The sequence below is a fragment of the Rhipicephalus microplus genome, chromosome X (assembly GCF_043290135.1).
Source record: "Rhipicephalus microplus isolate Deutch F79 chromosome X, USDA_Rmic, whole genome shotgun sequence".
NCBI lineage: Eukaryota > Metazoa > Arthropoda > Arachnida > Ixodida > Ixodidae > Rhipicephalus > Rhipicephalus microplus.
This window is the reverse complement of record NC_134710.1, coordinates 404,527,303-404,541,162: the sequence shown is the minus strand read 5'-3', so window position 1 is coordinate 404,541,162 and position 13,860 is coordinate 404,527,303. Positions and strand designations below refer to the sequence as shown.

Genomic DNA, 13,860 nt, shown 5'->3' with positions numbered 1-13,860 from the left:
AGAATAATTTGTACAGTTCACGGAGTGGGCGTGATCTTGTCGTAGTGATCTGCTAGAGTCCTGAAGCTTCCCGAAAACTGCAGGTGCGGTTTGCGCTGAGAACTGTGTAGTGTATTGGGGCGATAACAAAACTTGAGAAAAGCAACGTGGCAATATGGGCGACGCTCCTGCAGCTCACTATTCAGTACACGGTCGCTTTAACATTACCCGTGCATGGGGGTGGTAAGTTCCTAGGCTACTGTAGATTTCTAAGTTTTCGAGCAGCCCTGCACATTACAGTGACGCATTGTATCGGTCATCTCGGAATGCTCAAAACATGTACTATTCCAGGTGATATTTCGTACATTTGCCTATTACTTTTTTTTACAAGTTCCGAAAACTGACTGTGGAATATACATATAATTCGCAGTGACCCATGAAAGTAACATCATGTGATACCACATTACCGAGCATTTGCCATGGAATGAGCGTAACAAGTTATGCAAAAAAGCACTTGCGGTCATGTGTAGAAGAACGATTTGGGTACCTTATTTTGCAGCGGCCGGTTTGCTTCAAAAGTATTCATGGGACTGTGGTCTGTCCCTGCAAAGCTTGCTTCACCACACAAACAAATTATCTTTTGTCTATTTCGATATCTCACTTCTGTAGAAATGGTAGTGTGCACATGCTGTCCCTGAAAAAAATTCCCTAAATTTATATGGGGCAAAAGTTATCAAGAAAATAATTGCCATGTGCCATTATGCACAATTAGGTTTAGAGAGAAGTATGACAATTTTGCAGACTGTTTTCAATTAATTTTTCAGTCAAGCTACTGTCCGAGTGTACATAAAACCATGCTGACTCAGAGGTGAACTTTTGTTTCTACAAAACAAGCAAAATACAAGAATTGGTATTGTGATTGACAGTTTTCTGTTTTGCAAAGAGGCCGAAAATTCAGAGGCTTCTAGAAAATTCTAAAAACTTCAGACATAATGGCACTACTTCCACTTTTCAAAACCATGGTAAACCAACTTTTATAGAGCTTAAACGTACTTAGGGGTGGTGACAGCCATTTACCATTGTGCTAATTGTTTTAGCTGATGTTAAACGTTCTTCGACAGAAAAAAAAAAGTGGGACGTAAGTGTTTGCCCACCCTCCTATCAGTTTTTCAATCTTTTATTTGTATATGTGCACATAGAAACGGACGCATGAACATAGTCAAAGTATGGTCAACCCCGCCCCCTCTCCTGACAAAAATTTGTGTCTACTGAAGCGACTGCAAATGGAACTCGATGCGCATATTTACTTTAAATGTAATGAAAAAGTACGAAAGGCAGTATAAAGGTTCTTCAAAAGGATACTGAACGAAATTTTTCCGCCAATATTTTCAGCCAAATTAATAATCGATATAGACAACCCTTATTACAAGCATAAATTACAGGAAAATAATGAATTTCATGTGTTTTTCACAAAGTATCCTGTCTAGCGGCAGCGCTGCCAACTAGATGATGTGTTGTTGGGTGACGTCTAACTCACCAGAAACTGGCAAACCAACAATGCCATCTATCACCCGCCTCTCTCGACTCGCTCATCTTCCACTTCGTTTTCCAGAACCGGTATGAAAGAAACATGAGTGAACAATGTTTCCGGCTGGGGCTAAGCACCAGCACTTTGTGGAAGGGAAAGAGTAGAGTGAAAGGACAGCTGGAGAAAAGAAAGAAGGGGACAAGAACACCTGCATCCTGCGTGCGCCTCGGTGAGTTTGACGTCACTGCTCGCACTCGTGAGCAGCCCTCACCCGCTAACAATCCATTAAAAATACAATCAACTGTTCATAAATACGGGAAATAAACTCTGTTTATCAGAACAGTGGCATCTTCTATGTATAATTACGAAGTTTTTTTAGTTTTTCCAATTTTCGTTCAGTATCCCTTTAAAGTCGCGGTGCCATTCAGTGCATAAACAGCGATAGTGAGTGGTCTTGTTCTTATATTCATTACTTTTTTATGGCTTAACTTGAAAATTCCCTCTGGCTATGCCTATGATTTTGATTAGGGACATACAAATATTCAAAATTTTGAACATTATTTGAATAGGGTTTTCGATTTCTTTCGCACTGGAATTTTCACTATTCGAGCTTCCCGAAGACAAATGCAGTGAACGTCTTATTAGAAGCAACCATTTCATATCTTTAGTATGCTTCACCTCATTAGTCTTTGTGTTGCAGCAAAGCTGCCTTTTAAGCTCTGTTACAGTTGCAAGTGTATTAGCTCAAGAACACCCTGGTTCCAACATGAAAATAATGCAAGTGAAAGAAGTGGGAACTTTATTATTGCCGTTTCGTACTGGAAATTCGGGCAGGAAACCGAGAAACAGGATGCCGAAGTTTTTTAGCATCCAAACTTTCGAGTGTTCTTGTATGTTGACTCCTATTAAACAGATTTGGAGCTCCTAAAGTAAAGGATGCACTACTTTGTCTGCCACATCAGTCGTGCTTCCACAGAAAGTGAAAGAGGTGGAGAGGCTGAGAAAATAGCATTTTTGCCCTTCACACGTGAATTGTTGTCTGCAACACTTTGGTTGTATCAAATCATGTACTAAATACGACTCTTCCAGGGCAATCCTTCATTCTCGATAAACGAACAATTAAATTCCGCATTGCCAGTATTCATCAACTTAGTGAAAAGAAACGCTTACATGGTGCTATATTTCGAAAGAGTATGCTAAAAAATCTTCTCGCAACATGTTCTTTTTCTGAAATTTCGCGTCGAACTGTTTGAGAAATGTTGTTGAAATATTCTGAGAATATTTGAAACTATTCGATTTGCACTCGCAATTCAATATTTGAATTTGGTTCACATTCTAAATTTTGCTATTGACACAGCCCTACTTTTGATGCTTGCCAGACTCATGCTTTCAGAAAGTTCAATGGTGCAATGTGGCCATATGTATGACCGGGCTGGTCTGCTGTAGTCCCTTTTGCTGCTACAATAACTAAACTGTGCCAAATCTTCAGTCAGCCCTTGTTGTTTAGCAAATAATTAGAATTAGAAGCTAGTGCACGAGCTATTACATTGTGCGGCTGCCTTTTTATTAATTGTAAACAACAAGATTTACATATACCTCTGGCACCACTTTTTGACCAGAACCTATGTACTCACCTTGAAGCAAACATAGCTGTGAAGGCTGTTCTAGATTGTAGCTAGGGAAATATTGGCTAATGTCTAAAATTTGTGCGCCATAACAGTATTGTGTCCACTTATTCTCTCTTGATGGGCAGAGTCCTTGTTGTTGGACATAAATTGTTTTGCTAGTTTAAAACTGTGAATAGTCAGTATGTCTCTATTCAAACTGCGGAGTGCTTCAGGTGAGCATATTCAGTGCCTGTACATTTACATTTCGTGGTGCTCATATGATAGGTAAATCTCTTAATGCACGAATTTGGACCAGATGGCTCGGCTCACAGCTCTGACACTCAGAACTCTGAACATTAAACTGGCCTATCGATTACGGTCATTACGAAAGCTTCCATAAAAATGTCGTTTAGGAAATACAAGTAAGTGCTCCCACATCCTTACGCCCAATCATTAGTTCATTCCAATTGTACTTCATTATAATGCAATGAAATATTTTTGTTTAATTAATTCATGCAATGTTAACATGCGCACTTCCATTCACTAAAGCAGCCAGAACTGCCAGACTACCTAGACTCCCAGCCGTCCGTGCCTGGTAATTTATATGCCTCGCTCACTTGAGGCTCTCCCATCATATTCTTACTACATAGAGTAGTTACGAAATGCGGCCTGCCTCCTCTCTGTTTGTAGGGCTCGCAGAAGTTACAGACAACCAGTCTCAGCCATCCACGTCGAGGATTTCTATGCCTGGTAAGTTCTATTCTTTGCTCGCTGAACTGTGTATGAGATTCTTTCATCATTTTATTGCTGCATAGAGTAGTTACACAATACTACCTGCCTATTCTCTTCCTGCACTGCTTCCAGGAGTATCAGACTAACCGTCCTGGTCGTGCACGTCGAGAATTTCTACACCTCGTAAGTCCCACGCCTTTCTTGCTTAACTATAGATATGATTCTATCATTATTTTATAGCTGCTCGAGCAGGTGCGCAATCTGACTTGCATCCTCTCTTCATAAAGTTCCTCCAGAACTACCAGACTCTCCTGAGCCACATGCACCAGGCCCGAAGGCTCCTACTTCCATGGACCGTGAGTTTCATACCATACTTGCTTGTCTCTATATAGTATTTCATGTGAATCTTCTCTTGCTTGAGAAAATGCAAAATATGATCTATTGGTTCTCTCCTTGTAGTGCTATCCGAGGCATCTACGTCATTTGGAATAGCCTCCCTAGAACCTAAAGGACATCAATTTGTGGGCACCACACCCATGCAGAGCAAGTTTCCGCTTTCTGTGCAGAGGCAGACCAGTGATAATAATAAATATGGTAATTTTTTGCATTTTCATTACATTGCCTTTACCATCTATTTTCCAGGCACATTGAAAAAGGCCAGGATCGGAGTCCGGAAAATGCGAGCCCCACGTACGAAGCAGAAGCTACAACACTACTGCAGCATAGTCATGATGCTTCGTCGAGTCATCTCCAGAATAAAAAGGCCTGTGAACCGTACTCTCCCGCATGTACAGTTCATTGCTGAAGCTGGAAATTGCCTCAGCAAGGACTTCTTAGAGCTACTAAAAGTACAAGTGCACTTTGAACCCCGCAGAAAACATGGAGCCGTTGGCTCATGTTATTTAGTAAGCTTGCCCTAAATCTCTCCTTTTCAAGTCTGAAGGCATATAAATATTTTTCCAAATTGCTTAGCCTTCCAACTGTGAGAACGCTGAGGACTTTGATATCTGCCGTCACCATTAAATCTGATTTACTGCCTGCTATTCTCAAATTAATAAACAAACCGAAAACTGACCATTAATCGGAACGAGCTTGTTGCTTGGTGTTCGATGAAATTTCACTGAAAAGAAACTTTCAGTACGACCCTACAGAAGATGTTATTCACGGGTATGTTGCTAATGGAAGAGATAGGACGGGCAGTGTAGCGAATACTACTATGCTCGAGGTGGCACTAGGAAAAGCCAAAAAATGGGTCCTATCAGTAGCCCTTTTTAACAAGGGATGGCACAGTTCATTTATTACCCCTTTTTCTTTTGCTCGAGCAGCTATTCAGCAACCTAAAATCATGCAACATCTCTGTAAAAGCAATAGTATGTGACCAAGGGGGGAGCGATTGTGCGGTGGTAAAAACACTTTGTGTAAGTCCTAATAGGCCATTTATTGCAGATATCGTCTGCTAAGATGCAAGGGATATAACTTGCGCAAATATGACCTTAAAATCAGTGAACCTGTTGTATCTTGGAAGCTCATAAGAAATTTATACGAGTCTAGCCACCATATGAAGCTGAAGTATGTCCCAAAGTGTACTGATAAACATATATATACAAGAGCCCGTTTGAGAATATGGTAGTGTTGTTCGCTGCACAGGTTTTAAGCAACAGCGCTTATTTCGCCATCAAAGCTTTTGTAGCCTTCACAGTTCTTCCACCAGAAGCCATGAAAACAGCTAAATTTGTCGAAAGAATAGACCAGCTATTCGACTCCTTGAATAGCTTGTGTGTCCAAATCGAAGAAAGGAAGATGAAGCATTCTATCAGTGAACAAACTGAGCATATAAATTTGTCTGGAGATGAACCAGTTGATGAGCTTGAGCCAAATATATTTTGTTATGTGTCAGGTTATTTGGTATACACTTTCCAAAAAAAAAAGAAAGGCATGTGAGAAGTGTACAGTACTGCTGAAGGATAGCAGCCAAGAGCTGTCTTCAGATTGTCCGGTATACATGATGCTGTGGACATAGGGGGCAAGCCAGGAGGACATATCAGTGTGCCAACTGAGGCAGCGCTCTCTTTTGTTCATAACCTGGAAGCCTTATTCAATGCGCTAATCGGTGCTGTTGCACACCGTGTAGGAGTATCTCGCGCACTTCTTGACATTGGAGATCCCCGAAGGGCCATTCTGCAGTGGAGACTGCCATATTAAATTGTTCCTGAAAAAATATGTACGAATCAGGATACTCTGGTTTCAGAATTTCAAGTACAGAGAGTAAAGCAAAGCTAAGGCATATAAATCAGCTGTCAAAAGAAAACTTCAAAAACTAGCGTGACAGCCATTGGTGGGAAACTGAAATGTCCTGCCCAAATCTAGTGTGCTTGAAGGAGGTGGCTTCGTCGTGTTTCAGATTAGGCGGGTTTTTTTCTTTAGCAATATCTGATCGGCTGATGATGGCCATTTTACGAAAAGTGCGTATGCTAACAGCAATACAAGCTATACATTGCAAATATCTTACTTCTTAGCACAATTAGAAAGGCAGGTCACACGCATTAGGAAAGCTGACTGATTATTATCCAAGATACAAATTTTTTGTTCTATCTGAACAACGCGGAAAAAAGGAGGACATTTCTGGAAGGGCTTTCTTTGGGCTGAGTGGTAGCAAACGCCAGCCAAGTCGCCAACTACTCAAATGCATGTCGTTAAATGGGTATCTTTTTTTAAGAAACACTTTGTACTCTACGTAAATATCTCTATCAGTTATTTTGCAAAAACGGAGCAAAAAAAGTGCGTTACTGTTACTTCTTTTCAAAAAATGATGTGATTTACAATATACGTTCTGAAAACACGATATTTCAAAGTTTGTAAGTTGGGTCTGACCAAAATGATTACCATGCTTATTCAGAATATATTAGCGCAGTTTAAAAAAAAGATTGAGCAAAATTGAGTGTACGTTTTTTTTTTCACTCATTTGAAAATCACTATACAAATGAAAATGCAGAGTATAATTACCCTGATCAGGTATTATCAGCACTTTAAGCATGATCTAGCTATGTAAATAACAAAAGCAGAAATCACACCCCAAAAATGAGCGAGTTTCATAAACATGGTGTTTTGAGAATTTCCAAAAATACTTCGATTACCTAGAATTTCAAATGATCACGAGAGCTTTTTCTTCATTACTTTTAATTGTACTAAGTAAGAAGATATTTGTGGTATACAGCTTGCATCACTGTTAGCATGATCATGCATTCAGGAAAATGCACTTTTGGTAAGATGGCCGTTGTCACCTGGCAATGATTCTCTATCTTGTTTTGGTTTAAAAAAGTGTTTATTTGAAAACGAAATGTTATTTTGAGTAATTGCATCGTGTGGGCATAATATAAGAAAAAAATAAAAATCTGAGATATCAAGTATACCATGTTTTTCTATCTTTCATAGAATCAACCTTAACTGTTCACTTTGCAAAGTGGAGCCAACTTGGTATGGGTGCTGCTTTTTTTACCCTTGCTTTGTGCTGCGACAATACTGGTGTCAGTGCATGCACTGACACCAGTAATTGCAGTTATTTAGAGCAAACAATTGCTCTATTGTACTTAACCATGTGCAATCCTTGCACAGTTGGTACAAATCTGAAGCTTATTTCACTGAAACACCACTCAAGTGAGGTCAATGGTGTGATTTGAGGTCAAAATGCACAATACAATGACATATCCCATGTCTTGGTATCCATTCCATAGCTCCAGCTGATCCTTGTTTTGTCAGACATGTGTAGTGTTTCCCTTCAGGTGGGGAAAAGGGACATTCATTGCATTGACCCCTTCCACCTCAATGCATGGGGCAGACGTTGCTTTGACTTAGGTGACTAGGACTTCAATAAGAGCTTTGGCTTTGATTTTAGTAAAAATTAGATGCCACCTCTACTATAACTTAAATAAGTTGCCCTGCTTATTGCCCGTCTTACCCTTTGCTGCATGCATTTTGGTTCATCCCGTTTTGGTGCTTCCTTTCTTTATCTCTTGAGGTAAAGTACTTTCATCAATTATTGTCTTCGGTGGTTTGAAAAAGCTTACCTATTTTTCTTTTTAGTGCTATACTTCTAAACTGCTTCAATAGCTTCAGAAATTTTGCACCTGCTCCTGTTACGTGCTTTTGTCTTTATATAGCTTAGCACATTGTCTGCTCCTTCAATGGGAAGAACACACTTGCCAGCAACAAGTTTTTATTGCAAGACTGTTTTGCTAATTTTTTTCATAGTCATTTTTTATGTATCCTATTTGTTCTTAATGCCATTCCTGCATCCCCATTTTTATACGGACTGCATAAAGGGTGGCCAGTTTTCTTTTTTTCATTTTCTCTTCAGGTTGAGTGCAGTCGTTGAGCTCTCTTAGCCTGTGCACACTACTTTCATAGTCGGCATCATGCCTGGGTTCCCTCATAACACAAGTCCATCTGACTTTTTATTTGTTCACTAAGGCTTTTTATTTTCATCTTTGCTGTTACCATGCTTTCTGATGGCGTTTATTACATAGCGTAAATTACTTTTTCTCAAGATTTCACCTTACCTATCCCAACACTCGAAGCCATAGTTTCATAATGTATTAAACCCCACATATCAATCATTAGTTTCATAATGCTTCATTTACTTCGTTTCTTCTTATTCTTGCATGTAAGTCTTCCATGAATATTGAGCTATAGTAAATGTTCTTAGTTGCATGATGGTGATACTGTATTCGTTTTCTGAGTAGTTCTTAAACCATTCAAGCACCATGCCTATTCGTATAACTCTTTCACCTCCTTGTTGTCAAGGCTTAGTGTAGAGTTCAATTTGTAAATGTTATTCAGATTTTCCACTACACGTGGTGTTTGTTCGTTGATACCATTCATAATCATAAGTCTCCTGCATGTGTAGGTTAGAACTCTATGCCATTCTTCTGCTTCTCTGGAAGCTTTCTCCGACTAATACTGTGCCGATCGGTCACCCTGTCTTTCCCCAATTCGGACCGCATCAAGACCTAGCCATTTTTCAAAGTTATTACCCTAATCTAGTTTTGTCATTTGATAGTTTCAATACTAGTTTAACTTCACCATTGCATTATAAGTTTTTAAAGAAAGAAACAAATTAGCAAGAAGATCAGAGCCCTCGAATACAACAATAAGTGAACCAAGTGGCATATTCATTGTTCTTGTAAATTAAGTGTACAGTGCTTTATCTTCAGTTTTTTTTATTGTTCAGAAATGTGCGTGAGTATTCTTGCTGTACTGTTAAAATAGCAATCAACTGCAAATGCATAGTGTATTTTACAAACTGTTATTGCAATGTATCTTTTAAACTTGTGCTTTTGTACAAATGTGCTATCATTGTAAAAAAATGCACAGCTACATACAAGTGCAGGACCAATTCTAACGGGAATGCATTCCTGACTAGGCACCTCCGTACTGCCAAGCGGGCCCCTTCGGCATGCATGCCCAGATTCTTTTCGGCGCTGTTGGTTGCAGTCACTGCCATCACCAGCTAGTGTGCACAGTTCTATTTGCTCAAGGCGCGTTTTCAGTCAGCTTGCTGAGCAGGATATACTGCAGCAAGTGTTACACCGATCACTTCCGATTGCAATTTCTTTTTTTAATATCGCGGTTGACTTCTTTTACAACATGCACAAGGAACCAATTGCAATCAATATAATTGTGACTATGCTGGTATGTCTTGATAAGCTTTACTGTGTTGCAGTCGGGTCGTATTGAGGCACATTGGGTGTTTCGTGGTTATCGATATATTAAATGGTTTGCATTTAACTTTGAAAACCATGATATGCTTGAGAGACCCTGTAGTGAAGGGTTCGGAAAATATCGAGCACCTGGGGTTCATCAACGTGCACCTAGATCTAAGCACATGGGCCTCGTTTCGCTTACAACAATTCCGTTGAAGGCGAATGATGCGTTTCTTTTTTATTTTATTTTTTCAGCAAGCTGTCCCAGCAGTAAGCTGAAGTTAAGTTATGATTCAGTAAGCTGTTAGCGTGCATATTTGAGCGTTATTTTATGCTTAGATCTATTTTATCGCTTGTATGCTCTTTCGCTGTATAGTTTGAGACAAATTATTTTTTTGTGTCTACTTGTTTACTAGGACAATAAAATGATTTCACATACCACGTTGTTGCGTGTGCCTTCGCCAGTTGAGGTTCTGTTCGGTCGTCTGGCGCAATTCTCTTATAAAAACGCGATGACTGTCAGATAGTGTCGTCGCCTCCAGTTTCTCGCCTATAATAATTTTGATCTGGCGTGCGAGGGTAGAAAAGAACCTGTACAACCATAGCTCTCATAGCAAATCTAGCACTATAGCGAACTAGAACCAACGCCACCCGTCCTTGCAGTATTGGAGTTCAGTACGCCGCCATTACTTATTTACATGTTATTTTGATACAACAGTCTAAATGTACAGCTTTCTGTTCTGTAAAGTGGTATAGGTTTTCGATGCGAGTACCCTCACACGTCAGAGCGCACTCTCTCTACACACCATGACCTCCGCGAGGGCAGGCGTGTAGTAGATTAAAATAGTGCAATGCAAAGGTTATTCTGTAAGTACAATGTCAACTAAAAAATAATAGCTAAGTCGTAACTGAACAAACAAAATTCAATGATTTGCGAAATTAGCATAAATTTATAACTAAACAATTAACAGTGCAAGTGTCAATTAAACAAAGAATTAGACAGTTTGCAAAAAATGCACTATCACATCATTTGTCATTATTATTATTATTGTTGTATATTTCTCTATTTATTTATTTATAGGTATAGCAATATGGTAGCACATTTTAGTAGGGTAGGTATACATAGGAAATGTACAAGCATTTTAGCACATACAAGTTCATATTGATTACAAGCATTACTCAAACATACGTGAAGAATTGCCCGAATACTGCAAGTGAACACATGAAATATAGGAAGAGACTCATAACATTTTGAAACATTTTCCAAATATTGCACTTTTTAATCAAATTTATGGCATTAACAATCATCCAGTCTGTTATTGTTTTGAAAAAGAAATATCATTCATAACAGTTATTTCTTGCAATAGTTGCAGTGCACAGAGTATAAAATTTTATGAAAATGAGAGTCATGCACAATGGACGTGACCATAGGTCAGCAAGGTCACTCACGACTCAACTCACTCGGACTCACTCACACTAAGATCGAGCTGAGAGTTTGAGTTTGAGTGAGCCCTGATGAGTAATATTTAGGTGAGTTTGTGCCCAAATGAGTCAAAATTTTTGACATTTCGGCTCACAAAACATTTCAGAGAGTCTCAGTGAGTCCAAAGTGAGAGACATACCTCTTCAGTGAGTCTGAGTGCGTTCCATTTGTTTGCCTGACCTATCAACTGGACTGATCTAGAAAGATTGTTCCTTTCCTGTGAGGTTAAGGTAATAAATGACTGTATAAATGTGTGCATTGAGCATTGCATCATTCCGACATTTTTCGGAGAAAGAGTGGAGATGTACAATGGAGACACAATATGGTTGTTATGCAGGGTGCACTTGTGACATACTTTGGGAATAATACATATGCTTGAGAAAAGGTGGCGACAGATGAGTGTTAAAAGATCTAGAATCTATCATAGAAGTGATATTTAAGGTACACAAGTAGCTTGCATGGATAAAGCTGGCAGAATATTGTTGGACTAGCTCAAGAGCGGAGGTAGTTAGATTAGAGAACGGGTCCCAAATGGATGTGGTATATTTTAGTTCACTATTATTAAAATTTTGTGAACAAATGGCGCATCATCATCATCATCAGCCTGACTCTAAACATTGATCTGTCACAAAATTTGGGTAAATCCCTAAACACTTACAGTGCAGAAGCCAACAGTTATTCCCAGAAAAGGCTGTAAAGCTCTTGGATAATCCACAGAGCACAGACTCCTTATCAAAGACTGATACCATAGTTTGAGAACCGAGGACAGCGAGGAAAAGTGTAACACCAAACTTGCTACTACCTTGATACAGACAACTTCTGCCTAAATCCAATAATAAAAAGGCTTAATACCAACCAACTTTGCGCAGCTTAGACGTTTTCTTCATAAATTTTATTTATCGGAGAAATCTAGCCGGCCTCTGCAAAAGAAGAGCATTGAAGACCAAGGTTGTCGATTGATAGTACCATCTACCCCAGAAAGCACGTCGTGCTTGTGTTCTGCCTGTCTGGGCCCCCGCGCGGCAAGCAATGGTTTTCTGCCACATCAGAGCAGGTGAGGTCTGGAGCAGCACACGCACGTCGACTCATTTAAAGCTCCTGAATAAGAAGGTACACCAGTCACACCAACTGGCGAAAGTGTAATAATGACTGCTCTTCTTCGGAGCATTGCTCTTTATTATACATTGAATAAAAAAGCACAAAAATACCAAATATACGAATGGAAATATCAAACAAAAAATCCGTGATCTTGATTTAGTATCTCGTTTTTTCGCTGTCTTCGAACCAGACCCTGGCACAGATAGGGCGTTCTCCTGTGCAGCGCTGCATCACAGTTTCCGAGTTGCACCCGCACAGCTTGGTATGCGACTGTAAACTGTGGCGGACTGTATTCAACGTCCATTATGACCGAGTCACCTTCTTTCAGGCTGCCAATGTTTCTCGCGTCCTTTGGTCTTGGATACAAAATACACGAATTGAAATGTGGTTTAAAATACAAATAGTGTAAACGAAAATGTCAAATAAACAAAATTAAGATAAAAGATAATCGCAATGAACCTACTGGGTGTAGATACACCATTTCAAGTTCCACGACAAAGCCTTGATGAGGGGACCACGTCCAGTTCCTGAAACACAATCATTTTGCAGTCCGGTGCGCTGTAGAAACCGGCCGACCGGAGTGTCAGGCTGTGCAAAGTGTCCCTGGTCTTGGCCAGGCAATCGGAAAATCCTGGCGACGTCTTTGAGCCAGCGACAGTGCATAGCAACGTGGCAACGGCAGGCTCGGTCAGGGTGTCGTGGTCCATGAACAGGCTGATCAGCATGGTCACTTTGGGGTCTCTAAAGTTGAGGTCGGCATGGGTGAAAACCACAGGACAATCAAGAATAAGAGAACCAGTGTGAAATATGGGCGAAGTCGAATCTCATAATATATATTACCGAGACAGCCTTAACACAAAAGAAGAAACCCACGAAAATACAAGTAGTAGGACGTGAAATCAAACAAACAAAACACCAAAAAGCTAGTAATTTCGAAAAAAATGCAATTCTGATAACATTGGCTATCTCGTCGATTTACCTTTGGCAACAGGTTAGCAGATACATGCATTCTTTTGCGCATAGCACTAGCTTGTTTAAGTAACATGAAATATCGGTGCGCAGCGTTGTAGGTGTGACAGTAAAGATAATAATAAATACGTTGGTCCATAAAGAGAGTGGAATTCATTATACTCTATGGAACGGCATCGCTAGTAGATTTCAGTAATGTGTGCAGAAAAACCAAAGAGAAAGATAGATAAAAATGTTACACTAATTGTTGATCCATACATGATTCATAATACTTGATGTGAGGTCTTCCCTACGAATATCTACACACTGCTAAAGGTCATATCTTTGTAAACACCCGCGGCCGAAACCATTAAGAACTTGTAGCAAATGAGTAAACATGACCCACATAAGCTGCGTACTTTCATCAGCCCTTTGCTCTACGCATTCTGGAAGCGTTAAGCTTTTTTTAAATACAACGCATGCTCATGAGATGCACGAATCACAAGTACAAACTATATGTAAAGATGTAAGTAAAACTTGGTGCATTTATGGGCTTGACTGATTAGTTTACAGGGTCTCGTTCAACCACGTACTCGGCATCCAATTGTCGTGAGACTAAATACAGGTTTCTAGGGACGTGCACGAATGAAAAATCAGCAGAAGAAAGCAAGGAAGACAGCGACCGAGAAAAAAAACGCACATTATCTACGCGTAAATCAATAGAAACCTATATGAGCTGGAAGAAATAATATAAGAATTGATGGGGTTTCAAAATCGGGATATGAT

The 13,860-nt window shown here is 39.7% G+C and overlaps 1 protein-coding gene across 5 annotated transcripts in view; it reads left to right on the top strand.

Moving 5' to 3' along the window:
* LOC142776470 (uncharacterized) overlaps positions 1–8,622 on the top strand; it is a 103,335-nt gene extending 94,713 nt beyond the window's left edge. Inside the window, exons 3-8 of one of the 5 annotated variants that reach the window (XR_012887560.1) lie at positions 1,592–1,736; positions 3,805–3,864; positions 3,979–4,029; positions 4,134–4,202; positions 4,306–4,389; positions 4,489–8,622. Coding sequence is in view for 2 of the 5 variants with exons in the window: in XM_075880198.1 (XP_075736313.1) it covers positions 1,592–1,736; positions 3,805–3,864; positions 3,979–3,992 (219 nt within the window). In the remaining 3 variants the exon portion in view is untranslated. Of the gene's footprint in view, positions 1–1,591; positions 1,737–3,804; positions 3,865–3,978; positions 4,030–4,086 lie in introns of all 5 variants that reach the window. The other 4 variants (XR_012887561.1, XR_012887559.1, XM_075880198.1 and 1 more) reach the window with 4 other exon arrangements.
* The last annotated feature ends 5,238 nt before the right edge of the window (positions 8,623–13,860 follow it).